Source organism: Anarhichas minor, unplaced genomic scaffold (assembly GCF_050575085.1).
Source record: "Anarhichas minor isolate MPS153535 unplaced genomic scaffold, ASM5057508v1 ptg000012l, whole genome shotgun sequence".
Lineage (NCBI taxonomy): Eukaryota > Metazoa > Chordata > Actinopteri > Perciformes > Anarhichadidae > Anarhichas > Anarhichas minor.
In genome coordinates this window covers 5,396,609-5,424,583 of record NW_027466458.1, presented here as the reverse complement: position 1 = coordinate 5,424,583, position 27,975 = coordinate 5,396,609, and the positions used below count along the sequence as shown (strand labels likewise).

Here is a 27,975-nt window from a genome sequence, read left to right as displayed (position 1 = left end):
TATATGGTTCGTGGCGTCACGCGCCGGAGGTCCCGTTCACATAAAACCGATTGGCCGGGATCCCCTTGGAGGACATGTAGACACAGACGCGCACGGGACTCCTCGCTCGCCCGTATCCGCCGTTTAGGAGTAATCCAGTTGAATTCTTGAGGCAATAACATCAACTCCTCGGCGGCAAGATGAAAGTATCCAGCGTAGACTGCCGGCGTCTGAGGAAAATCATAAAGAAGGAGAGCGGGAGCTGCCTTATACTGGACTGCAGACCTTATCTCTCATTCACGAACTCCAACATCAAAAGCTCTGTCAATGTCAATCTCAACTCAGTGGTGGTGCGGAGGTCCCGAGGAGGGCCGGTGCCTCTGCACTTTGTCATCCCGGATGAGAGATCCCTGCTTCGGCTGCGGGAGGGGAGCATATCGGCTATCGTAGCGCTGGATGACCGGACGTCCCACTGGCAGAAACTGAAGAAGGACAGCGTAGCACAAATAGTAATAAACACTCTCTCTCATCTCGCGAGCGGGGTGAACATCTGTTTCCTCAAAGGTGAGCGCTTCGTGAAATTAAACTGTTTAGTTGTTGTCTCAAGAACAGGAGGGATTATAATTGGAATATTTCACATTTTATTTTTTATTGTTATGAGAGGGCCTTTTAATCACACACACTTTGTGTCTGTTCTGCCCCACAAACGTAAAAGTAGTAGAAAGTAATATTTTATTAATTCAAATCTTCATAAACGTCAGTGACGCATAAAGAAATGATTGTCCACTTTGTTTCTCAGAGCTATTTCATCGTCGGTCCATATTTTTAAGGTCTGACTGTGTGTTTCTTACATTTTATTTGACTTCTCTTTATAATCAAGATACATTTAAGTCACGTTTCCCTCAATATCCTTCTCGCCTGTGTTGAGAGCTGCTTACAATCTTCTCTCACTTCTTGGAGAGACGAATGTCCGGCGTGCGTCAACGGAGCGGATGAGTCAGTGCGAGAGAAACGCAGGCAAATTGGTGTTGCAATGACTTTCATTGATAAAAGAAAGAAAACCTAACCTTTTCTGTTAGTTGAATAAAACCCCCGGGGTTGTGATAACGTTTTGAAACACCTCCATTTCCGTCACCTCTTCTGTCACCTCTGTGTCCCCAGGATGTTAAAAGGATTACCGGTCTTTACACCGAAGGCTCCAGTAATTAATTAGGCGCTTAATCAGGTTATAAATATTATAATCCGCTGCTAAGACATGTTTCATAAACGCTGCTGTTTCACAAGACGTTTTAGGCCTGTGTGTGTGTGTGTGTGTGTGTGTGTGTGTGTGTGTGTGTGTGTGTGTGTGTGTGTGTGTGTGTGTGTGTGTTTGTGTTTGTATTAGGGGGGAAGCAGAATTATTGTAAACCTATTTATGACAGTGTGTGCTCACGGGTTTCCCCCCCTCTTCTCTCAGGAGGATACGAGAACTTCCACTCTCAATACCCTGAACTTTGCACTGAGGTGAAAACCATCGACCAGAGCGGAACTGAAACCGAGAAAAGAGTCAACAGCAACAGCGAGACGCTTTCTCACCACAAACCAGATTACGATCAGGTACGGAAACACCCTTCACAATACACATCGGCCTACTTCCTACTCTCCCACACATCCATGCACTGACAGTTTATTTTTTATCTTTAACCTTATCCAAAAATAAAGAATGAAATATAAATCCGCACATCCAAGTCCTGCTGACATCAGATAGACTTATATTTGGCATCAGCCCATCAAAACATTTTCTCATCATACATATGATATTCTGTGACCTTCACTGCTCCCCAGACATCTCATATTTGAGACCATGATGCCCAGCTGACACCCCGTAGAGAAACACACGCTTTCATCTCTGACCTTTCTTCTGTCTCCTCCACTGCCCAAACAGAAAGCATGTGGCTGCTTCACATCTCAGAGAACACTATTGTGTCTCGTTGACATATTGTGGGTTATTCAACATTAATGGTTAATGGTTTACATAATAGGGGACATCCATCCATCGTGCAGCTCCATGTGTCCTGCTTGCGTTTAGTCTGCAGCTGAACGTAATGTTCTGCTCTGCAGCTTATTGAGCCGGCAGGTGTTTGGATGTTGTGGCTCCGACGCTTTTTCTCAGGGGTGGATTAAAGCAGATGCATTGAGTTCTGGGGTCCAGTATTATGTCTTGTTGGCTGTGAAATCACACTGTGTTTTCTGTATATTCTAATCCTTATCAGAATGAACTGACGTCTCGTTCTCCCTCCCTCTCCCTCTCAGGGTAAACCTGTGGAGATCCTGCCTTTCCTCTACCTCGGTAGTGCCTATCACGCCTCCAGACAGGACTATCTAAGCGACCTTCACATCACAGCCTTGCTCAATGTGTCGCGCAGGGACCTGCAGCCGGCCAAGGGCCACTACGACTACAAGTGGATCCCGGTGGAGGACAGCCACATGGCCGACATCAGCTCCCATTTCCAGGAGGCCATAGATTTTATTGGTGAGTTGGAGGAAATTAAACAATTTTTCCATCAAGAGGGTTCGCACTCCTGGGTTTGCGTCTGAATCTGAATGCGAGAAAAAAGTCACCACCTTCTCCTGCAACATCAAGTTCTGTATATTTACAGTGCAACGTCACCCTAAGTAGTCTCCTCAAACAAAGCCCCTTTGTCTAAGCCTCTCACCTGCCACCATTCACAAATAGAGGGCTATAAACTGTAATCAGTTTAGCTTGATCGCCTTCCTTCAATCCTCCACCAGCATATCCAGCCAGCCTGCTTTCATTCAGGATTTGCTCTCACCCCCCCCCCCCCCCCCCCCCCCCGGGCCCCTTCATCCCTCTCTCCCTTCCTCCCCCATCTTTACTTGAAAAAGACACTCCCATGCCGTCATCGCCTCCCAGGCCTAATCTCGGTGGCTTACTCTGCCGGGTGTGGCCAGTCAGTGTGACAACCGGGTGAGCTGTCCGAGTTTAGTAATGGCCGGGTGGAGGAGGTTGGGGGCTGACTGACACACACACACACACACACAGAGTTGTTTATGATGGTTGGGTGGAGGATAAAAGCCAGCTGACTGACACATAATGAGAGAGCATATATTGGTGGTTGCTCGCAGTTGGGAATCCTTGACGGAACCGAGGGCAGCGGGTCAATGAATGTGTCACTGAGGAAGAGAGAGTGTGTGGGAGAGGAGAGAGGTGCCGGATAATAACAGCAGCAGCAAAAGATGTACATGGTGTGCTATTGGCTATTTATAGCCAGGCACAACCAAGGCCGAAAATCACCCACGAGCAGCTTGGCCGGCCAGCAGCGCTATTGTTGGTATTGTGCATTGTTTGGGGATGCAGCCCTACAATTAGGGTGTCTATTATTACATAAGGCCGATAATGGTTCCAGGGGCAGGTTTAGCCCACATTCAGACAGGGCCACTAAACTGTTTCAACCATGCAAAGCGATTAGAAATGCAAAATAATCACCAAACTGCAGCTGCCTACCCCCCCCCCCAAACCAAAATCAATCACCAATCGGAGACCCTTTCGACGTGGTTACTGATGCACAGTCAGGGAGGAGACGATAAATATTATTGATCCACTGCTGCCGTCACTCCTTCTTTTGACCCGACCACACTCTACTCCAGATGGGAAGTTCATCCATCATTCATGCGGTTTATAAAGAGGCTGCCAGAAGTCATCGTTGTTCCGCCTACAGTGGCTCTCAGGACCAGACAGAAGTGTTTCTATTGTTATAAATGTTTCTATTTAGTGCGTAAAGAGACAGCGAGAGAGAGAGAGACATATGTGTCTGCAGTGGCTTCTAAGTGGAACCGAGTGTCTGTCGGTAGATTGAATTTGCACACGAGACAGACAGAAAAGCAGACGTGTAGGTGTTCGCAGTAGTTCTAGGAATTAGCGAAATCTCAAAATGTGTCGCGAGTGACACTTGTACAGATGACAGAAAGTAGATATCCGTGTGGGCATTAGAGCATAGGAGTGCTGCAGCTCCAAATTAGAACGCGCGTGCGTCTCTGTGCCACAGCGAGCTCTGCAGCTGCACCCAGCGCCCCCACAGCACTGTAGGAGAAAGAAAAGTCTCATGTACAGCTGCACTCTGTGACTCAGACAAGCCTCACAAGTGTCTGTGCGTGTCCAACTGAAACTGGTAGAGAGATGTGCGCACATTTCTGTGTCGCTACAAATGAGGCGCACTGATTCAGTGTGAGTGTGTGAGTGAGAAAGACACTACGGAGCGTTTGCATTAATTAGTGAGTGGGAGTGAGGAGTAGACAATGATTACACTATTAAAATGTGATTTTTTTTTTCATTTGTTGTTATTCACTGTTTCAAACTCCCTGTTGATTCATTGCAACCTCTCCACCAACGTAACTTGACTTTTAAAATATCAATTACAGACACACAAACAAAACGAGGAATAAAACATGACACACCACCATGGCCTTTATTTTGAAATGAGCATTTCTTTAAAAAATAAAATAATGCAAGCTTTGACTCACATCATTTTGTGGATGACCACAGAAAGAAGGTCAAACGGTGCCACCATCTCAGCACAGATCATTAACCTTGGTTTCTTCTTCTTCTTCTTCTCCTTCCAGATCACGTGAAGCAATCAGGGGGAAAGGTTCTGGTCCACTGCGAAGCAGGCATCTCCCGCTCACCCACCATCTGCATGGCATACATCATGAGGACGCAGCAGCTGCGGCTGGATGCGGCCTTCGACATCATCAAGCAGCGCCGGGCGGTCATCTCACCCAACTTCAGTTTCATGGGTCAGCTGCTGCAGTTTGAGTCAGAGGTCCTCTCCATGGCCCCGGCTCATGCCGCCACGCCTGAACCTGCCACACCCTGCGCCCAGGAGTCCGCCTTCTTTTTTGCCAACGACTTCAACACCACCACCTTCAACACCAAAAACTTTGAGCCATCCGTGTTCACCCTCCCTACCTCTTGCCTGCAGGCCCCGGTCCACCACCAGTTAAAACTGAGCCCAATAACTGCACTGCCTTAAAATGAACCGTGACTGCTTGTAGTCTTACTTGAATAAAAAAGTAATGGTCTCTGTGTGCCTGGTGTTGAAAACAGCCGAGCAGATGGACAGAAACAGAAGAGTCAAGATAATAGTATTCACTTCATGAGACTTGAAAACGATGGGGTATAGACATTGATGTTGTTCTCCTGTCTTCTGAACTGCTTTGATGAAACGACACGTCACAGTGATGAACTGCAATATACATGCCTTAGGTTGATATTGTGATTCATATTCACAAATACAGTCAGGCATTTAAACCTAATTTATTTGAAAATTTCTGTCTGTCTGAATTTTTTCAATAATGTGGATGTTAATATGTGTTTAATAAATGTTTTCACCACAAAATTAACTCTTGTTGTCACGTCATCATTCTAGCATTATGTTTGAAGAGTTATAGGCTAACTGGGAAGTCAAATGGGATTAAAAGTGGACTTTTTTCCAAGTCATTTACTGCCGGACTGAATCAATAAGAGCGTTTACATGCACATTAGCATCCTGTTTTTTCTAAGCCTTATCCTGGTTTAGATCTTATCCATGATGTTTACATGGGAAATGATAAACCTGCTAACCCATAAAGGAACACTTAATCCTTAAATTCAACAGAATTTTTTTTTTAATTCCTCAAATTTGGATATGTAACTGGTAAATAAAAACTGAAAGTCAAATGGAAATAAATAGGCGTACAGTTTTATTGAAACACTGCATGTCATATCCTGGTTTCTATCGGAGTACTCCAGATAGCTCATCCAGGTTTCTGAAAGCAGGATGTTTACGTTCACAACAATAAACCGGGACAGGCCTAAATACAGCAGAAGAGGCAACAGTGACACCTGCAGTGACAGAGACTGACATATGACTAGCTTCTTCATCGTCAAGTGTAACCCAGTGCAATCTAAACAAACTATTAATGGAAACAAATGAAAACCAGCCACAGGTGAAGAATTTCAGTCAAAAAATTGCTTTTTGAAACAGAGTGACGTTCAAGAATAAAACGTGTAGTTGTGAGGAGTATCAGTAAACAGCAGTCTTTGTCGATTAACAAGATAGTTTTCCCATCGTTTTCTACCACTTTGCCGCTTCTGCTATCGACTCTTTTCTGTCTTTGGCGCCTAGAAGACAGGCAACTAGACTGTACCAGCTGTACAAATGGGGAGGTAAGTACATAGCAAACGTGCCTAACATGTTATTTACATACAAACACATAAGACCAACGGTTGAAGACACAGTACTGTTCAGCAAATTAGTTTTCCATTCTAATTGTGTATGGTTAAGTTATCTACCACACATCATTTCGCATTATGGTTATTGCTGCAATCCTGTTTTCACATAATGGTATGGTCCATTATATCCCGCCCCCGCCGCCATTTTCCATGTTATTCTCTTATCCCACACAGTGTTTCACCAATTTTTAATGCTTCGATTTCTATTATTTTGTTCAGTTTTGGGTTATTAAATTCCTGGCTTCTTATAGTGGAGGAGGGAGCTTATCTCCAAATTCATCCGAGGAGACGCCTTGTTTAGACCGCCATGTACATCAAACAGGTAAGCTAACGGCCCCCAGACTTGTGTGTGTAGCCGACTCTTCACGCTATTTCACTGAATGGTTGTGCCCGGGATACTCCGGTTTTGCACATATTTAACGTCAATTAGAGTGCAGAGCTATGCTAAATCACACCAACGTGAGCTATAAGTTAAATAGCGTATTTGCTAATGCTAGTTACGGCTACCTAGCTGGATTAATCTTGAGTTGAATTGCCCGTCCCCCTACTCGGAATGCTAAGCTAACGCTGCAAGGCTAACGTTAGGTTAGCGGATTTATCGCTTTTCTATTCATGTTGCACGATATCATATTCCAGTCGATTTTATCATATGTAAACATGAGCTGTGATAGTATTGTAGTGTGTCTAACGTAGTGTTTATTTTGTTCGCAAACTTGCAAACTCGTTGCCGTCCTGAATGAACACTGCCCCAAACCGTAGCGGTCAGTCAAGGCCCCGTTAATGACACATTTGATGCTGCGCTGAGTAAACACGTTTTCAATGTTGAGTCTAATTTATGTGCGACGGGGCAAAGTAGCAATGTTGCTGCATTCAGAAATAGTTGCTGGCTTGCTTCTTAAGTCACTTTACGTAACTTCATGTTAAGTTCATCCTTTCCCTAAAGAGGAGGATGTGATGCTCACGGTGGTGTCTGGGTTCTTGTGCAGGTCATCATCCAGGGGTTCCGAAGTTACAGGGACCAGACTGTGGTGGACCCGTTCAGTCCAAAGCACAATGTCATCGGTGAGTGCGCGCTCATCCCGAAGTCTCACTCATGTTTTTTGTGTTATCTCGTACTTTTCGCTATGTTGGTGTAAGGGGATGTACTTTGAAGGAAGGCACCTTACTAACATAACTTTCCAGACCAAGCTTGGTGTGCCACAGACTCACTTTGGTGGGCTGTCTACTTCTATCACCGTGTTGTCATTGTGTTTTTTTTTGTCTGTTACAGTTGGAAGAAATGGCTCAGGAAAAAGTAACTTTTTCTATGGTACGTCTCCCTCAATAAATTTTTACCATACAGTGTCTGTGTAATGTTGGTTATTTTTGTTGTCTAAAGCCGTTTCTCCGCTCTGCTTCTTTAGCCATCCAGTTTGTGCTCAGTGATGAGTTCAGCCACCTGCGACCTGAACAGCGCCTGGCGCTGCTCCATGTGAGTTCAGACAAATGTCCCACTGCAGATCATTGGTACTGTTTGAAAACGGTCATGTGACACATTGAGTGGTTGTGTAGAAATGTCTTGTTAGACATGTTTACGCTGACAGACGCTTGTGTAGCTTCCTAATAACTGGTGGATCAGAAAAGTCTTCATAGGATTACTGTAATTGCGTTTCTGTTAATACATGAAGTTTTGTAAGAGATTGAAACATTCAAGGAAATTATTAAATGGTATTAAATAATACGTTGTGGTTTTTCCTCCCCTGTCATTGTAGGAGGGAACTGGTCCTCGTGTCATTTCGGCTTTTGTGGAGATTATATTTGACAACTCTGACAACCGGCTGCCGGTAGGAATGGCAAACGTTTCATATTGATCCTATTACAATGTCATTGTAGACAAACTGATTCATTCTTTCCAATTTTGATTTGTACCAAGACTATTAACAATGTGCATCAAAAGTACCAGATAGTGGCATCACCTTTTAAAATAACTCTCAACAACATCCTTAGTCCAGGCTTCCAGCGGAAATGGTACATTATCACCATATTATGTTGTACTGTCTTCCTAGATTGCTGATTGTAGTCACACTGCCTTCAGTACACACAGTGCTTATTATTCTGATGATGAAGGCCGGATGTTTGCACCACTCTAGAAATCCAAACATTTGATAACACTGATAATACTGTGACATAACCAGCCAATTCTGCTGCTGTGTATGGTTCTCCTCTTCACCGCTGATAACTGTCTCTCCCTCCAGATCGACAAAGAGGAAGTCTCCCTTCGCCGCGTCATTGGCGCAAAGAAGGACCAGTACTTCTTAGACAAGAAGATGGTGACGTAAGTATTGTCTGTGGATTGACCGTTCATTTAATCACAGGAAATGACAACTCTGTGAATCCATGTAATCACTTGTTTTGATGGTGACGGTGATTGTTGCAGTAAGAATGACGTCATGAACCTTCTGGAGAGTGCTGGCTTCTCCCGCAGCAACCCGTACTACATCGTGAAGCAGGGAAAGGTGAGAAAGGAGTGGGTGCCAACCTCACACTCGTTAAAGACATACTAGTTAATTTCACAGTGTCGTGTAATGCGTCGCAGTATTCAAACAGAGCTGTAAAGAGAGTGCCAGCTGTACTTAGCTGGCACTAAAGTGGCATCTAAAAGTGGAAAATGGTTTACTCTTAATTATCAGGGTGATCAAGCAGCAATCCAGCACCGTTAATTCCATTTATAGAACCACAATTTCACAATATCACAGTATGCTTGCATGTTACTTTTTTTGATTTGATTGAATATAGCGCAAAACTAATAACAGGTGTCGCATAATTGAATATTGTTTTGTCAGCACGGTCAAGTTGTGGCCAGCAAATCATATCGTCCAAGACTAAATGCGTTGTTTCATCTCACGCGTTATAATTTCAATGTTCATGCAGATCAACCAAATGGCCACAGCACCCGACTCCCAGCGTCTGAAGCTGCTGAGAGAGGTGGCAGGAACGCGGGTGTATGATGAGCGCAAAGAGGAGAGTATTTCGCTGATGAAGGAGACGGGTAAGTCATTATTCACCATTACATCATACTTATCGAAGCAATTCCAGTCCTAGGAAGTTGAGTGTGCAGTTAGTAATGATTTACACGTTTAAAAAACAACAACAGAGGGGAAGCGAGAGAAGATCAACGAGCTGTTGAAGTACATCGAGGAGCGTCTTCACACCCTGGAGGATGAGAAAGAGGAGCTGGCTCAGTACCAGAAGTGGGACAAGATGAGAAGAGCCCTGGAGTACACCATCTACAACCAGGAGCTGAATGAAACCCGCGCCAAACTGGATGAGGTAACATACCGAAGAAAAACTAATGATATACTGTGTGTACACCGAGTAAAAGACTGAACATGTTTGACTTTATGATTAACATCTGTTTTGGTACCTGGGTGGGAAATTATCACTGCCCTTATTATTATATAACATGTATATAATAATAATAATAACAGGCAGCTAATATTAATATTCTGTATTATCTTGTGTGAGACTTTTTGGCTTTTTTTTTTTTTTTTTTTTTTTTTCTAGCTGTCCAGCAAGAGAGAGACCTGTGGAGACAAATCCAGGCAGCTGCGCGATGCTCAGCAAGATGCCCGAGACAAAGTAGAGGTAAAGACTTCCACCTCGCAACAGAAGTGTTAATATCTGGGACAAAGGATTGGTGAAAATATACACTGTAATTATCATCACAGCATTATCTCTAAAAAATAACTCACAATATTTAGTTCATTGTTCAAAATCACCCGGTCAAATTTCAGGTGTTCAGTGTTCAAATCAAATAGTTGAAAAGTGATGTATTCATTTAAATCACCGAAGGGGAAGTAAGTCTTTGCATTTACGCTCCTTGTGAATTAAATCTCACAGCCGGTGTCTTTTATTTTTGGCTCGCCTTCTGTAGGAGACGGAGCGCGTTGTGCGAGAGCTGAAGTCCAAGATCTCCGCCATGAAGGAGGAGAAAGAGCAGCTGTCGGCCGAGCGCCAGGAGCAGATCAAGCAGAGGACCAAGCTCGAGCTGAAGACCAAGGACCTGCAGGACGAGCTGGCAGGCAACAGCGAACAGAGGGTACGGAAGCCTCCCGTCTGCGTCACTCTGCACACGTGATGCTCCCCCTGCACCATCCTTGTGTGTAGAGAAGGATGCTCGTCTGGTTCTCTTTTCACCCGCTCTACCCACCCGAGAGTAAAGCCTCACAGTTTGTGAAAACCCAAACCAGCATTTGTTTAGTAAAAAAGCAGTTTGGGCCTAACGATACAGTTCACATATTAGCGCTGAATCTTTCAGAATAACTTTTTGCTGATCCAATAGTTGGATGAATTGAGAGCCGAAACAGAGGAGGCACCAGCCTGTACATCAGACTCTTTCCCCTCAGCTCCACTTTACATCATTCCTGGCGGGAGGTTGTGTGTACAGAGCTGGCATGAATCGCTCTCCGTATGGCCGCGTGTTCTGTTTGTGTGCACGTGTGAGTACGAGGATGATAATCATACATAGCGGCTTTAGTGTGTGTGTGTGTGTGTGTGTGTGTGTGTGTGTGTGTGTGTGTGTGTGTGTGTGTGTGTGTGTGTGTGTGTGTGTGTGTGTGTGTGTGTGTGTGTGTGTGTGTGTGTGTGTCCTGTGATGGGCCCCAGGCAGCATGTTGGCTGGATTAAGCCCACCTGGCTACGGCTGGCAGAGCATCGGCCAAAACTTACTGGAGCAAAATGAAAAGCAAGGGAAGCAGAACTGCGTCACGAGCCGCTGTCGGTTCCGATTTTAGATGGCGTGGACACACGAGTATAGATTTTCATTCCTGGGGGGGGGGGCAACCCACCACCACCACTCACACTGTCAAAACCAGCCGTCACTGAGCACTAATGCAGTTTCCTATATTCATTATAAATGTTTCATGTGTCCAGAGTAGGATGTAGTGTCCCATTCTTCAGCTGTGATTGCGGCTTACAGAAATCTAAACATTTTAAGAGATTGTCTCGGTCTCCAAAGCTGTGCATCACTGCACCTTGAATTCGAAAGCCTTCTTTTCCTAATTTATATCTATCTTACACCACGAAATACACCGAGATCTGTTCCGTTCGCTACTTATGTTGCCTTAAAGACGGAAGTTAAATAATTATATTACTTGTAGGAAATGAGGTTTAAACCCAATATGAATATTTGATCTGAGCTGAGTAACCTAGGATAATATTTCTTGAACTATTGTTGATAAATCATTTTGTATTTGTGTAAATGTACTATATATATATATATATTTCTGTTCTTCCCCTGCCCATCTCTTTTTGTTTTACATTTTGTGGTAAAATCCCCAATCTTGCTCTTCCAGAAACGCCTGCTGAAGGAGCGGCAGAAGCTGCTGGAGAAAATCGAGGAGAAGCAAAAAGAGCTGCAGGAGACTGAACCCAAATTCAACATGGTGAAGGAGAAAGAGGAGCGGGGCATATCCAGGTAGGGATGACTCATTCTCAGCCACGGCCCCTTGAGCAGCCGGTGACCAGGTATAACCCGATGAGTCAGCCATCCCATTTTGAATTAATTTGGGTAGCGAGAGATCGAGACGTGGATGCACACGAGACATCTGTGGGTTCTCCTACAAAGCAGCTTGTTGCAGGTGTCGTGCGAACATTTGGAATCCTAAAGGGAAGGGAGGTGACCCTGAAGAATCAGACGCACCTGTACGACACTGTGTAACATGGCTGTACATGATCAATGATCTCCTTCTGTGGTTTGCGCCTCCCTCCAGACTGGCCCAGGCCACGCAGGAGAGGACCGACCTGTATGCCAAGCAGGGCCGTGGCAGCCAGTTCACCTCCAAAGAAGAGAGGGACAAGTGGATTAAGAAGGAGTTGAAGTCTCTGGACCAGGCCATCAATGATAAGAAGAGGCAGATCGCAGCCATCCACAAAGACCTGGAGGACACGGAGACCAGCAAGGAGAAGAACCTCGAGCAGTACAGTGTATGTTTTGAAGATGATATCAAAGTGATATACTTGGTTTATTTTACAGGGACGTTTATCTGATCAACTTTCAACTTGTCTCTTTTAGAAACTCGATCAAGATCTAAATGAAGTCAAGACCCGCGTTGAGGAGCTCGACAAGAAGTATTATGAAGTCAAGAACAGGAAAGATGAGCTGCAGAGCGAAAGAAAGTAAGACCCTCGTCTTTCCCACTTTAAAGTTCAGCCGTGTTTTGTGCTCATGCTTTCTTATTTTTAGTTTAGCCTCACTTGATTCATATCGTTCAAAGCTTTATTCACATTGATTTAATAATCCACGTTATCATTGTCGATTATTTTATTGATTAGTCGGTTAAAAAATGGTGAAAAATGTAAATCGGTGTTTCCCAGAGCTCAAGATGACGTCCTCAAATTTCTTTTTTTTTTCACAACTCAAAGATACTCGTTTTTCTGTCAAAGAGGAGTAAAAAATAATCACATTTCAGAAGCTGGAATCACAGAATTACATCTATCTTTTTTTACCAAAAAATGACAGTGTGTCCGACTCATTTCCAATAACTCAGGGGCGTAAAGTCCAAAAGTCAAAATGTATTGAAAAAAAGATCCAAAATTCACAACATGTTTTTATCAAACAAAATACTTTGCTTCACTCCATATTTGTTGCCATTTATCCTTTCAAAAACAAAGGGAGGCAGCACTGAAGAGTTATATTCCTCAAATAAAGTTGATTCAATAACAAAAGACAAACTCATTTAATCTGATGAATCGCTTCACTTCAAATGTAGGATTTAGTTCCAGGATGTTACATTTTTATTTAGGCTCATGTCATAAAATATGACGACAGACCTTCAAAGCTTCATCCGAAATCCTCAACTGAAGCTTCTAATTGAAAAAAAAAACTGACATTCGTTACAGCCCTAATTTAGTTGATTCTTTCTGCGAGTCATTCCTGCATCTCGCTTTAAGATGAACGTCGTGTTGTGAGTTAGTTGCGAAAATGTAGTCGAGGCAGCTGCTTCCTGACGGCACACTCGAGGCAACATGTGTTTTTAAATAAACAAAAGAGGTTTCGGACCTTTTTAATTTAATTCCATTAAATTGAATAGCTGGCCCTCAGTACAATAACTATATGAAACGGATTACATGAATAGGTTTGTGTTTGTCTGCTATTGAATCCGCCCTCCAGTTCACTGTGATCCATTGTTCAGGTGCAGTGGGTGAAAAGGCAGCATAATGACATCTTTGATAGGACGGTCGGACCCAACAGCTGCAAGCTATTACGAGTGCATCATCTACAAATGTGAACAAATACAGAACAGAATTACCCTAATGGAAACAAGTGGGAGACGGTTTCATTGCTTTCATTATTTAAATGTGGTTATTGAACACAAATTCAGTGACTTTGTATGAGGATTGAAAAAAACTCTAAATTATTGGGGGGTGAATACTCTTATAATTCACTTAATATTGCAAATAATGAATCTGCATTTATTGACAATGAGTTGCATTGTTAAAGAAATATTTAGGAAGAGAAATACCATTTATATATAAATCAAATCGATCAAAAAGATTTCTGAAGGACAACCCTTTTAGTGCATTGTCCTCATTTTGGGACGCATTTCTTATATCACTGACTGACTTCTTCTTGTGCGAGCATCATGGCTGCGGTTGGCTTTTGGTCTTCCCGGTGACATAAGTGAAACGGCGTGTGACTCTCTGTGTCTGTCCAGCTACCTGTGGCGCGAGGAGAACGCAGAGCAGCAGGCCCTGGCAGCCAAACGAGAGGACCTGGAGAAGAAGCAGCAGCTCCTTCGAGCGGCCACTGGCAAGGTCCGTGTCACTGTTCACAAACTGCGTAATTATCGACTCGCGATACCTAATGCAGACACTTAGTCTGGGCAAAAGTGAAAGGTGTGTGTGTGTGTGTGAGAGATAGAGAGGGCACAGGATGACACTCGTACGCCAGAGGTAGAAACCGTCTCACATGCACCGACTTGCCGGAGTTCTGTGAGAGAAGAAATGGGCGAGTGAAGATAAATCAAACCCCGAGTGGGAGAAAAAGTGCCTCTTTTCCTCCATATGAACCCACCTGCATACCGCAAAGGACTCGCTTTGTGACTCAGCCAGTTGTCAGGATCGGTACATCAAGTGGAATCATTCATCTGCCTCGCTACTGGCACCTAATCACAGCCAGCTAAATTTACATATGACTCACTCCTCGCTGCCTCGTCCAGTGACTGCCAGTCGTTTCTTCTGGGCAGATACATCAATCAAATATCACTTCTGAGTAATGGCTGCTGAGATGAAAGGAGGCTGTTTGTAGCTTCATGGACAAATGTCCTGCGTTTTTTACTCTTCTTTCGTTGGTCCCAGCTGACTCATCCCGTCTCCGGAGCAGGCAACAGAGAACAGGATGGACTCCTCGCTCGCCTTTTTATGTTCATACCGTACAATTCATAGTACTGCACAATATCAACTGTTATTATGATAGAGATTTAGTATGTTTTTATGCTTATCTTCCCATCTAAAGTTTTAAAATGATAGATTTGTTTTTGTTTCCCACTTGAAGTGAGACTCCGTTAATCCTCGTCTTTCTCTTGCGGTCATCCAGTCGATTCTGAACGGAATCGACAGCATCAACAAAGTCCTCGAGCATTTCCGTCGGAAGGGCATCAACCAGCACGTCATCAACGGTTACCACGGCATCGTCATGAATAACTTTGAGTGTGAGCCGGCCTTCTACACCTGTGTGGAGGTGACCGCCGGTACCCGGTGAGGACTGCCTTTTACACTCAGTTTGCTCCTTGTGTCGTTTTCAACGACGCATGTCACAACCAAACAAGGTCTACGAATAGAAACATGTCGTATATACTTTCACCGTTTACACTGTTTACAATGCCGCAGCCTTGATTTCTATTTAAAGTGACGATGTGACGGAGCCATCCACTCGTATGTCTTTTTGTTACTTAACGCCTGTCTACCTGCTCTCATGTTTTCCAGACTGTTCTATCACATTGTGGAGACTGACGAGGTCAGCACCAAAATACTGACGGAGTTCAACAAAATGAACCTTCCTGGAGAAGTCACATTCCTGCCCCTGACCAAGCTGGACGTCAGGGACACCGCCTACCCCGAGACCAACGTAAGGGACTGTAGGCAGTACATTTTGACCCTGAACAGTTAACATACAATATTTAACTTTACATACTTGAGGTGTAGCAATTATGCGCTATATGAATTGGATTTATTGTTCTCATTAAAACTCTTAATCATCTTAACCCTTGGGACATGAGGGCACAACAAGCTCCCTCAATTGTCCGAGTTACACGAAACACGTGTTACACTGAGGTAGTCGGTTTGGTAATGATTGTGTGTGTGTGTGTGTGTGTGATATTCGCCACTGTGTTCATACCAATGTGTCTCCGCCCCGTTAGGACGCCATCCCCATGATCAGCAAGCTGCGCTACAGCAACACCTTCGACAAGGCCTTCAAGCACGTGTTTGGGAAGACTCTGATTTGTCGCAGCATGGAAGTTTCCACCCAGCTGGCCAGAGCGTTCACTATGGACTGTATAACTCTCGAGGGTAAGCGGACCTGTGATGCACCACACTGTATGTACCACTACCACGAGAACATAGCAGGGAGACGGCAGCTCTCATAAAAAACAATGTAGTGTCAGTCCAAAAGTGAGACAGCAATCATCTGTACTAACATACATTAAAAAAGTATTAAAAGATACTGGTGGGCATTTTCATTTGCATCATTATACGTCCACTCCAGTACTGTAGACGCCCTTTATCTCTTATATGCAATACATTGTGTCGTGACCTTCTAGGTGACCAGGTGAGCCACCGGGGAGCTCTGACGGGAGGCTACTACGACACCAGGAAGTCCCGCCTGGAGCTGCAGAAAGACATGAGGAAGGCTGAGGAGGAGCTGGGCGAGCTGGAGGCCAAGCTCAATGAGAACCTGCGCAGGAACATCGAACATATCCTTTCAGTTACATCTCACCGAGACGATGTCACGTCATTGATGTCCACGGGGACATGTTGGCGTCGTGTGTGCTCTACTTTGGGAAGTCAGAGCAGTCATTGGGAGATTTATATTTTTTTAGAAGGTGTAGCCTGTATGGCTAGAGTCGTGCGTTTTCTGTAAAAGCGTCACCATGTGATCACACTCCACTCAGTTGTATTTGCTGTCCTCCGTTGATAAAGAAGTATTTTAATTCATATGCCACCTTGTGCTGTGTAGGAGACTCTCTCCTATCTAGGAGAGGAGTTATAACACCGCCTTCGCTCAATTACAGTTCGATGTCACATGTCTGAGTCTTTTGAATGTGGATTAGATCTATCTGGGTTACGTCGCCGCTTCAGCCGGCAGGAGGCCGACTCGGCTGCAATGAGAGGGCCTAAGCAGGTCAAGAAGGATTAGTTTATGTTGATGCCGGCCAGAGCCGTGACTCACTTCAGGACAGGCGGATCAGAGAGGATTTGGGTTTGCATCTGCGGTATCTTTATGAATATGGTCACTTCCGCTCAGCAACGAGTGCGTGTGTGTGTGTGTGTTTGCACACCTGTGTAATTGCGTGTAGCTTCTCACTCGCAGCCAGTACTGCATAACGTGTGCACCTGGTGATTACGTACATGCGTGTGTATGAGAGTAGGCAGGGGAGGCGGATGACTGATCCGATGACATGGCGCTAGTCCTTCACTCCTGCGGCGGTGAGTCAGACAACGGATCAATTATTTAAAGGCTGTTGTTGTTCACTCTCCACCTCTGCCCCGTCGATAAGCACAAGATGACACTGATGCACCTTACCCGTTGCAGTGGAAGGATTGAGGTCTTGCCGTTCGTGCACTCGACTGCTCGTAACTGCTACGACTCTTACTGACCTGCTTACGTGACAGGATTAGGGGGCAACTGTGGCTTGGTAGCCCCCTGCCATCAATGTGTGAATGGGTGTGAATGGCGACATGTAGTGTTAACGCGCTTTCAGTGGTCGGGAGACTAGAAAAACGCTTTACAAGTCCAAGTCCATTTACCGTGATTTATATTGTGTTCATGGTCATCACAGGGACTAATGCAGGTTTATAAATCCTTTCATTCAGTGCAGTTAGTGACCTGATGCCAGCTTGTTCCCATTAAAGAAAATGATCAGATGACCTTCAACCATCTATTTCCTCTGTCTGCTCAGGCAGGGCAGTCCTCTGGCAGTCCGCAGATTTATTGGCTTCAGTGTTAATTGAGTTCTGTTAAACCTCAAAGGCCCGTGTTGTAGTCCTGGTCGATCAATAAGCTTCTCTGTTCAATTAGATTAATGATGTGACGTGAAGCCCTCTTCTACCCTCTGCCTTTATCAATGATGACACAGTCTTCGCTTGGAAGGCCAATCCTGTTATTTACGCCCTCTTGAGTTCACTAAAAAGCCTACAAGTTAGTCGTCTTGTGACCTTTTTATTATCTAACCCTCTACAAAACGGGTCTCTGTTGCTTCGCCTTTTAGTTTATTTGTGTACAAAGCTTTTTCTGTCGTACTCCATACTGATGAATACAGAATACAGGTTCAGCAGCCCAAGTCCTGTGCACTCATTCTTCATATGTTTGCAATCTATTTCCTTATCTGAATTGAGGGATGGAGCATTTGTGATATTTGACTTGACTCGCACTACTAGACAGTGCAACGGAGATCGATAAAGTCCGACTTGTCAACTTAACTTGAAACGTCTTTGCTAAGTCACTGCTGAGAGAAAATGAAAATGCTCATCTGCAATGATCATTGGCTTGTACTTCCTTAATCACCGCCTCCACGCATCAACAATGAGATCGACCAACTGATGAACCAGATGCAGCAGATCGAGACCCAGCAGAGGAAGTTCAAGGCATCCAGAGACAGTATTCTGTCCGAGATGAAGATGCTGAAGGAGAAGAGGCAGCAGTCGGAGAAGACGTTCATGCCCAAGGTGATCATGAAACCGATGTTGTCACAATATCATCATTCAACGCACATACAAGCCCAGAGTTTGCATGATCTGTCGCCCGGGGCTCAGCCTGCTCCCTGCACACAGTCCGTGCTGTCCACTGATGTCCGACTCTTCCTCTTTAGCAACGCAGTCTCCAAAGTCTTGAGGCCAGTCTCCATGCCATGGAGTCCACCAGGGAGTCACTGAAGGCCGAGCTCGGTACAGATCTGCTCTCTCAGCTCAGCCTGGAGGACCAGAGGCGCGTTGATGACCTCAACGACGAGATCCGTCAACTCCAGCAGGTGGGTGGGAGGATTGGACAGAGATGGTGGTCCGTGTTGTTATACACAGTTTTTCACACCTTGAAATAACTGACAGTCGCAGGTTCTATAGACTTGTCTTGGGTCGAGAAAAATCTGAAAATGTGTTGTAGTGAGGTGGTCCGGTGTCAGTGAGTGACATCGATACAGCACCCAATGAACTACGTCACCGCCGCACAGTTTGTACCGTTGATGGAGACATACTGTGATAGGTTATGTCAGCTTTTGCTTTCCTCAAAGGGTTAAATTATTTTAAGTGTAATGTAATTCCCGTTGTGGCCGTGGGGAAAAGAGGCAAGAAAACTTTAATAAAACAACAGTAATGTGGATTTCTTTTTAAATGTTCAAACATTCGTATTGCTTGGATCCAGGTTGCTCAACAATACAGCTCTCTCACAAAAAACAGCATGACTGTTTCTGCTATCTCTGACTAAATCACATTACGGAGAAGGCTGCTCCGCCCAAAACACATGTACACGTATACACCTCATTCTCATTCTTATTTGGAGCCAGTTAACACGTCTGTTAACAAATATGTTCCCTGAAGAATTGGTAGAATCATGTTTTAATACTGTGATATAAATACCGTCAACGCAAAAAACAAACAAATATAAGGTGATTATACATTTTTGGTCATATCACCCCCTAATTCTATGGAGTGAACACAGATTCAGTGTTTGATTTGAATGGATTTAACCCTTTCTGAGGGGCTCTGTTCAGCTGAATTCGTGGATGCGTTCACAAACCTCCAGCTGCTTTTCATGTAGTTCACACAATACTCTCCGTTTCCTCCCTCTCTCTCTCTCCGCCTCCTCCGAGTGTATGCTGTGCTAGCGTGTAGTGTTCAAATAGACCTGACTGAGGTGAGAGTAGCAGGCAGCATCTACGCGTGGGTTGTTCCTGCGATCCAGCGTTGCCCCCTCGTTCTCTTTCAACGCCAGCTGCACTCCGCTCTCACCTCAACGATCGCTCAGCCGTCCCCGCTACGGTTGCGCAACACGGAGCCTTTCATGTTCGGTTCTGCCGTGTTGGTGGTTGTCAAATCCTATTATTGCTCGCGACATCACACTCAGGAGTTATTGTTGGTAAGGCGGTTGCCTGGACTGAAGTGAATGCACACGCAGAGATTAATATTCACCAGAGACTTGCCTATTCACAATTTCCAAACAGAAGTGGATATTGTTGTCACATGACAGCAGAGTGTGTACAATGCCAAAGGCAGATATTATTCAAAATTGCAATATTGAGTTGCTGGGAATGTGCTAACGTCTGGTCTGTCTGCACAGAGGCAAAGAGTAACCCATCGTATGTTGTGTGTTGATCCCTCTTTCCTCCCGCAGGACAACAGGCAGTTGTTGAACGAGAGGATTAAGCTGGAGGGCATAATGACCAGAGTGGAAACCTATCTCAACGAGAACTTGCGTAAGCGTCTTGACCAAGTGGAGCAGGTACACGGTCCCCTTTACACTCCTCAGAAACCGGTCGTATTACGGCTCTACATACAGGATCATTTAGTGTGTCAAATTTATGTGTGACTGCACTGTAGTTTAGTTCTGTTTTTGTTATTCGTAAGTTAAATTATACAAACTTGCATAACCACGTTCAAGGTTTTTGTCTGCAGCTGTTAGGTGATTCAAAATATAATGAGCTGCTGTAAATGGAGAGTCGTGGATAAAAATGCTTTCATACATACAAGTCACGCGAGAGGTGTTAGAATTTGAATGACCCTCTTTTTCTTTTTTCGATGTGGCCTAATTTGCGTCGACGCAGGAGCTAAATGAGCTGCGAGAGACGGAGGGCGGCACGGTGCTCACAGCCACAACATCTGAGCTGGACGGAATCAACAAACGTGTGAAGGACACTTTGGCTCGATCGGAAGGTACGCATCTTACTACAGACACAGCACTGAGACGGTGTGGGGCAGAAGGTTTAAAAAACAAAACATGCACACACACACACACACACACACACACACACACTTTCCCCTCAGGACCATTAAACAAAGTACAATTTCTGATCATTCATCCAGATCAACACATATATATATATATATATATATATATATATATATATATATATATATATACACACACACACACTCTAATTTTTATTTCATAAAGGCCAGAAAAACATGTTAACATGCATCAAGAGACAACTGTAATGGTTTTCGGAGCCTTTGAATGTACTCGTCACTGGTTTATAGACCGTATCATTTCAAGCAACTAACAAATCAAAGTGTATCGCTATTGTCTGATATCAGTAATCTTAACTGATTTATTATCTGTTGAGTGCAAAATTAGCGGTTGGGGAATCTAAATGCAGAAACCGTAGACTGTCCTGGTTGGTACCAGCAGCAGATGGTGAGAGCTGCTGTGATGTGATCGACTCTGTGTGTTAATATCCTGTTTCAGAGACGGCCTGCCCGCTGCTCTTCTGTTCTAGCGGTGCTGTGACTCAGAGGAGGTGGACGGAAGGCAGTTGTCCTGAATAGATTTAATTTGCATGAATTCATATTTAATCATTGTCACTAATTAATTAGACATATTAAACAGCATGGCCTTATTCTGAAGTCTGCATTATACTCAGTCCTTTGTTCTAAAGTAGGCTTGTGCTGAATGGCGATCGGATTGGATAACAACAATTGAAGGGATGACTGATAATTGATTTTAAGGCAATTTAAACCCGCTCACTATCAGAACTAAGATGTTGTGAAGTAATCTCCAGACTCTGCACCCTACAGTGCATTTGGAGATGTTCCTGGTGGAGCAGTCCGCCCGCTGAGCCCTGTTAATCAGCACGAGTGTCGAGTTCATTTGAATCCTTAATTACAAACCAGTTTGCCTCCTTCTCCACACATCTGTCACCCCGCATCTCCGTTCTTCATATGCCTGCTCACCAGAACGTTGCTCTGCGCTCCACAACAGTAGTTACCGTTATGGATAGGGCTGTGTTGAGGTTTTTTGAGTGAAGGGAATAACTTACCCATCACCCTCCAATGTCTTTTCCCAGATCTGGATATTCTGGCTGACAAGACGGAGGTGGAGATCAAGGACTACATAAAGAGCATGGAGCGCTGGAAGAACATCGAGAAGGACCAGAACGACGCCATCAACCACGACACCAAGGAGCTGGAGAAGATGACCAACAGGCAGGGCATGCTGCTCAAGAAGAAGGAAGAGTGCATGAAGAAGATCAGAGAGCTCGGCTCGCTGCCTCAGGAGGCCTTTGAGAAGTACCAGACCCTCACACTCAAACAGGTACACACACACTTACAGTGCGGAATGATGATGATACATGATGATTTGTTGCCCCCGAAAACCCGCCAGTCTTTCCTTGCTAAGCTACAGTGACGGGACAATAAAGCACTGGTCACTGCACGCTTTTACACAACGCATCGTCTGAGCAGTTGATAAAAAAAAAAAAAAAAAAGGCTTTGAGACCCTTTTAAGGCGCGATGAAAGCAAATTCTAAGAGTGCCAGATGTTTAGAAAGTCAGACCCAAACTGTTTGACTTCACAGTGACACTAAAGACACAACAGCAGCAGCGCTAACGATAACTATGAAGATCTGCTGAAGGTCAGTTTTTTTTTCTGCGCATCCGATCTTACTACCTGAATCAAGCGTATGAGCACACGCACACGCACACGCACACAGAGAGATGGAGCCAGCTCTCCTAAGGAATAAGACCCAGGGCCATCACATCCCACCCACTCACCAGTGACTCAGACACTGGTTAGTGCTCTGTCTCTGAATTTATTTCATTTATTTTTTAACCAGCTGCCTCTGGGAGTCTGTGAGTTGAGTAGACTTGGCTGCATCTTTCATAAGTGTCTGAGCGTGTGTGTGTGTGTGTGTGTGTGGTCTCCCCTCCTTGACAGTGCTGAAAATAGCCGCACACTTTCTCATAAGCACTCCACATAGTTAACCGCTCTCCACATGCTACTGCTCAGGGGGCAATGTGGCGCCATTGATTGCAGAAGTGGGAGAGAGGGCCAAGTAATGATGGCACTTGCTCGTGTTCCCTCGGTCGGTAGTGATTCAGATGGATGAATTTATAGCTTGAGAGTCTGGAGTACACGTCACTTCTGATCCAGACTAAGCTGCTTCTTAATCGGGTCGTCTTCAGACATGAATAGAATCTAGCAACATACTTTTAAATACCGAAATGAAGAATGGATCTGAAGTCCCTGTTCAAGTCTACAAGTGGTGTCACGGCACACTCTGATAAGAATACCGACGGGCTGCCAGGCCTGATTTACCAACAAGGCAACGATGATTCACCTTTTTACTTTTTTCTTCTTCTTCTCCAACAGTTGTTCCGAAAACTGGAGCAGTGCAACACGGAGCTGAAGAAGTACAGTCACGTCAACAAGAAAGCTCTGGACCAGTTTGTCAACTTCTCCGAGCAGAAGGAGAAGCTGATCAAGCGTCAGGACGAGTTGGACCGCGGCCACAAATCCATCATGGAGCTCATGAACGTCCTGGAGCTGCGCAAGTACGAGGCCATCCAGCTCACCTTCAAGCAGGTACGTGGCTCACCGACCCCCCCCCCCCCCCCCCCCCCCCCCCCCCCCCCCCCGCGCTCAAAGGGTCCAGGCGGGTGCGTCTGTTTTACGTCCGTCAGCTTAATGCGTGTTGGGCTCATTGCTTAATGAGACACGCCTGGCTTTGCAGGACGGATGCAGCCTGTTGGTGCCTTATTGAATATTTCTATGACACGCATGTTCTTTTAATGTCCTTGGCTGTGGCCTAAAGTGGCACTCTGGCATAAGATATAAGACTCAATGCAATGTTATTAATGAGATACGGTCCCTGGAGTTAAACGGATCAATATCTGACCAGTGTAAAACACCATTAGTGCCAGTCAGCATTTAATAGTGATTAACTGTTGTGGAAAACATCCTTCGGCGTCCTCTGGTGATCGCAGACACTTTGAACCGCTGTACTGTTTAGCAGTAATAAAGGCAGTTTTAATAAGTACAATAATTAATCTCTACTGGTGGAAAACACATTTTCTAACGTGACTAACATTCACCTTGTTTGTTCCCTCCGTGTGTTTTTTTTTTTCCCCCTCAGGTGTCAAAGAACTTCAGTGAGGTTTTCCTGAAGCTGGTCCCGGGGGGCAAAGCTACGTTGGTGATGAAGAAGGGTGATGCTGAAGGCAGCCAGTCTCAAGATGAGGGGGAGGGAGGTGCAGACAGCGAGAGGGGCTCCGGTTCACACAGCAGCGTTCCTTCCGTGGACCAGTTCACCGGAGTCGGCATCAGGGTACGAGATCTAATTCATCTTATCGTTGCAATGATAGCGATGTCACCGTGTAGCCCTAGTATGTGTCATGAGTAATACCCCATTCTCTTCACTCTAAATGTACGCGTATCATTATCAAAGCTGTCATAACGGCACAGAGGCATTCTGGTCATCTGTTGGAATATAAAAGCTGAAGCAGCCATCGGGTTAAAATAAGAAGTGTCTCTGCGTGTCTTCTCGGTTCTGACACATACGCCTCCCTTGTCGTGTGTAGGTGTCGTTCACAGGCAAGCAGGGCGAGATGAGAGAGATGCAGCAGCTTTCTGGAGGCCAGAAGTCTCTGGTGGCTCTGGCCTTGATATTCGCCATCCAGAAGTGTGACCCGGCTCCTTTCTACCTGTTTGACGAGATCGACCAGGCCCTCGATGCCCAGCACAGGAAGGCTGTCTCAGGTAAGAAAAGAGCTAGTGGAGTAGAATGAATCTCATGAGTTAATGAGTAGCGAGACAATGTGAAACACCTGTACAGAGGCTGTAACGGTTCCGTAAATTCACGCAGAACCGCCACTGTTCTTTGCATGCAGCCACACGGCTTTGACCTGATCTCTTGTCTCCTTGTTCCAGACATGATCGTGGAGCTAGCAGGCCACGCCCAGTTCATCACCACCACCTTCAGGCCTGAACTGCTGGAGTCCGCTGACAAGTTCTACGGCGTCAAATTCAGAAACAAGGTGAGTCTTCTGCTGAAGGGAGGATTTGCGCAGCTGTTTTAATCTTTCTATGCGTTGGTTGCAACAGTGCCATGACATTTCTTTAAACTACATTTTGTTACCTCTGCAACCACGTTATTCCATTAGCTGCCATAATCTGCACCATGTTTCTGAGCATCAGATCCAACAGGAAGTTGCAGATTTGTTTGATATTGCAGCTTTAATCATAGCTGTAAAATCCAAAAAGAGCAGGTTCACCTCTAATCTCTGCCAGTGTATCGTCATTGTTTTTTAAATATGAAATGAAAATCAATATAACGGAAAGTAACCCACCATGTTTCTTTCAGTCCGCTGTATTTCAGGTCGGTTTCCTGAGCCGTCTTAGTGAAAAGAAAATATTCCCTCTTGAGTTTTTGTGGTTTGATCACTGCCTAGTCACAGACGCTAACGTGGGGCATTGATTGGTCATTAACTGTGTGTGTGTGTGTGTGTGTGTGTGTGTGTTTTTAGGTGAGTCACATTGATGTGATCACAGCGGAGCAGGCTAAAGACTTTGTGGAGGATGACACCACCCATGGTTAATAGTCCTCAGCTCATCATCCTCCTCCTCCTCCTCTACGCTGCACTGTGTAGCTGGAAACCTTCCACAACGGAGCCCAAAGACAGAAATATCTCACTCAATCCACCTTTTAATAGTCTCAACCATGCAGACCGTCCTGAGCTTCTCACACCGTCTCCAAAGGGTGGAAGAAGTTTGATTGGATATACCGTTCTGACATCACCATAGCTCCAAATAACTCATATCTGCTGTTTACCTTTTGACATCATTCCAGGCTGATAAAACTACAAATTTGAGAAAAAACATTTTGTTCTTCGGGAGACATTTGTTTCGGTCTCTGTGTGCTTCACCCACGCTGGATCTGACGACTAACAGAAGTGTAATTGTTTTACACTGAAAAAAAAAGAAAAAAGATTTGTCTTTTGCCTAAAAAGGTCCTGAAGAGAGCAAAATCGTTTGTGCTACTGTATTCATTTCTATCTGGCAAACTGTAGAGTTTTGGTTTTCTGCCAGATTAAACCTTCAGGACCTTTTCAGGAAGATCAATCATCTCGTGTACAGTTGAGTGTTTTGTTAAGACTTAGATGAAGATTGTGAAAGCTCAGTGGAGACGGGAGCGTCTCAGTGGCTCAGTCTTTGTTCACACCGAGGTTCCTGTAATGTATACTCTTTATACTCGTTGAAACGATGCTAACTTGTATCTGTCATAACCAGCCACATGGTTTAAAATGTTCAAAGGTTGTGGTTCCTTTTTATGGTTGTTACTGTATTTGTGTAATTTCCTGTTTTTAGGTCATTTAAATATATGAAAGTTTTAATTCCATAACACCAGATATCCACTGTGGAAAATCAACACAACTTCCTGAACTTTATCAGTCAACATATTAAAAGCCAAAGTGGTTCCGAGATGGAGAACCAGATCTATTCGGCTCCTGAAATTACTAAAGCAGTAGTTGCGCTTCTCTGGAATGCCAAATTGTAATTTATCATTTCTTTATTTCCTGACTGGATATTGAGTTTGGGATTAAACTCCTCATATGTTGCACCTAGTTTTACACGCTTTCTAAATGTTTTGGTTCATTTCTATGTAACAAGAAAACTTTACAAAAAGAATAAAAGATTTTAAAACAAGCACCCGTCAGTGTTTCGCTCCGCTTAATTGGACCACTAGGTGGTGCTGTGCCACCGATACCCGACGTCCTCACGTCATCAGAGAAGCTTTCATGAAGAGAAAAGGTTTGTACGGTTGAGCTTTCGGAGGATTTTACAGAATAATATTTGAAAATGTATCAAACATTGTGCTGCTGAAAATGATACATGGATAGAAATAATCCTATTTTTATTGTTTTTTTACAAATATTTTAAAACTTCACATGTTAAGCAAAGAAATTAACATTTGCACTTATACTTATGATTGTATTCTATTCTTTTATCAATTCTATATTTTTGTTTCCTATTTTTTTTTTTCATCATGTCTATTCCTGTATTTACTTTTTTGAGATATCTAAGGATGGAAACGCCATCCAGCTTTAGATTCAGCGTCGAATCACATCAGACACAAGGTCAGTGACACGCATCACGCCGCCCTTACACCTCGGTCACATTGTGTTTGTGATATCAATGATCCTGTTGGTCACACATCACATGTCACACATGCGTGGCTGTGGCTGTAACGTCAACTTGCTCTGGCGGCCGGTCTGAAAGGTGACCTCCTGAGATGGATCGTAGGCCCGTGTTGTAACACCACAGACCTCCTGAACATCTCGGCCTGGTGCGTTCGCCAGCACTCGCGTGGTGCCAAACGTCAAGTTATATTGTTAGACGTCACCTAAAGCAGAAATGCATTTCTGGCCCGCTGCTGGAGGGAGATAACTGGTATATTTTGCTTGATACTGCCTAGACCTACTTTATCTTAATCACTGCTTTACATCACACTCTCTCTGCTGTACTGCTCTCCTGCTGCTTCCGCCACAACATATTCACACTTATGAAGTGAAAAATAGAAATAACCACCCCACATCTCACACCGTAGCTGTTATTGCTCTGCCATTTTCTCTACGAACCCATTATTCTGGTATATAAGGAACATTTATTTACATGTATAGTACTTTTCCATTCCTGTTTGGCTGTCAGAAATGTATTTCACAATGATTGATGAAGTTATTTTTGATGGTCATAGTACAGTTCAACATCCTTTCCTTCTGAAAGAGAGATTTCAGATGTAAAACATCGGTGTCAAAGTGTTGGTGTTTTATTGGTGTGTGCTACTAGAAACTCACCAGTATACACAAAATTACAATATTACGCATACACAGTAGCGTGGTGTTTATGCCAATGTTTTTCTGCTAACATTAAATGTGAACCACACTGACCTCAAAGTCAGTTGGTTAAAAGAAGTGCCAACGCGTCAGTGAAGCCTGGTGTGACACGGACACCTCATCCCTCTGGGCCTGCCAGCAGAGAGCAGATCTGTTGCTCTGCCAGATATTAACAACCCTGCACACGATCTGTCGCCAAGTCAGCTGATGATGAGAGATCAGCCGTATTCTCGTAACTCATCTCCTACAGGTTTCAATTCCCCTTCATCTGCTGTCTCATATGTGTACGATGTGAACCTAAAAGTAAGAGCTCGTATTTTTTTTTTTCCATTTGTTTTGTCATCTTAAAAGACAGGAAAGTGTTTCCTGCACCATTTGTGGTGGACAATTCATCGCTTGAATAGAAGTGGTGCAGGGCTGACGCGCAGGCCAGCCCCGGAAGTTGGCGTCCCAGGGATTCCCTCCACAAAAAGGCAAGTGGATTTTTTTTTTCCCATTGGATGTACAAAAAAAGAAGCTCTGTGGCAAACACAAGTTTATGATACGTACACGTTTTGTTCGGCAACATAATCTTCACAAATTAACACCACTTTTATGATTCACATGCCAGAAGCAAAAAGCCAAAGGCTATAAATGAACTAACTTCT

General features: G+C 44.4%; 2 protein-coding genes across 2 annotated transcripts; both read left to right on the top strand.

The window, feature by feature from the left end:
- The first annotated feature begins 58 nt into the window (after positions 1 to 58).
- On the top strand, positions 59 to 5,379 carry dusp5 (dual specificity phosphatase 5). The gene is made up of 4 exons (XM_076090389.1): positions 59 to 543; positions 1,436 to 1,575; positions 2,272 to 2,491; positions 4,600 to 5,379. The coding sequence occupies exons 1-4, from the start codon at positions 180 to 182 to the stop codon at positions 5,007 to 5,009; spliced, it is 1,134 nt and encodes a 377-aa protein (XP_075946504.1). The 5' UTR covers positions 59 to 179; the 3' UTR covers positions 5,010 to 5,379.
- A 1,014-nt stretch (positions 5,380 to 6,393) lies between these two features.
- On the top strand, positions 6,394 to 26,144 carry smc3 (structural maintenance of chromosomes 3). Its single transcript, XM_076090388.1, has 29 exons — positions 6,394 to 6,572; positions 7,237 to 7,312; positions 7,521 to 7,559; positions 7,654 to 7,721; positions 8,002 to 8,073; positions 8,485 to 8,564; positions 8,667 to 8,745; positions 9,161 to 9,278; positions 9,384 to 9,559; positions 9,794 to 9,874; positions 10,164 to 10,328; positions 11,584 to 11,705; positions 12,001 to 12,214; positions 12,303 to 12,406; positions 13,945 to 14,044; positions 14,826 to 14,986; positions 15,215 to 15,356; positions 15,649 to 15,799; positions 16,051 to 16,203; positions 18,024 to 18,175; positions 18,319 to 18,477; positions 19,836 to 19,943; positions 20,266 to 20,374; positions 21,505 to 21,752; positions 22,809 to 23,021; positions 23,572 to 23,763; positions 24,017 to 24,194; positions 24,366 to 24,472; positions 24,962 to 26,144. Exons 1-29 carry the CDS (start codon positions 6,558 to 6,560, stop codon positions 25,031 to 25,033), a joined length of 3,654 nt encoding a protein of 1,217 aa, XP_075946503.1. The 5' UTR covers positions 6,394 to 6,557; the 3' UTR covers positions 25,034 to 26,144.
- The last annotated feature ends 1,831 nt before the right edge of the window (positions 26,145 to 27,975 follow it).

Bases quoted from the DNA above. Each gene is read 5' to 3' on its own strand.
- dusp5 (XM_076090389.1), top strand. From the start codon at position 180: ATGAAAGTATCCAGCGTAGACTGCCGGCGTCTGAGGAAAATCATAAAG. The intron at 544-1,435 runs GTGAGCGCTTCG...CTCTTCTCTCAG, and splicing joins GAACATCTGTTTCCTCAAAG to GAGGATACGAGAACTTCCAC. The intron at 2,492-4,599 runs GTGAGTTGGAGG...TTCTCCTTCCAG, and splicing joins GGAGGCCATAGATTTTATTG to ATCACGTGAAGCAATCAGGG.
- smc3 (XM_076090388.1), top strand. The intron at 9,279-9,383 runs GTAAGTCATTAT...AAACAACAACAG, and splicing joins TTCGCTGATGAAGGAGACGG to AGGGGAAGCGAGAGAAGATC. The intron at 21,753-22,808 runs GTACACACACAC...CTTCTCCAACAG, and splicing joins AGACCCTCACACTCAAACAG to TTGTTCCGAAAACTGGAGCA.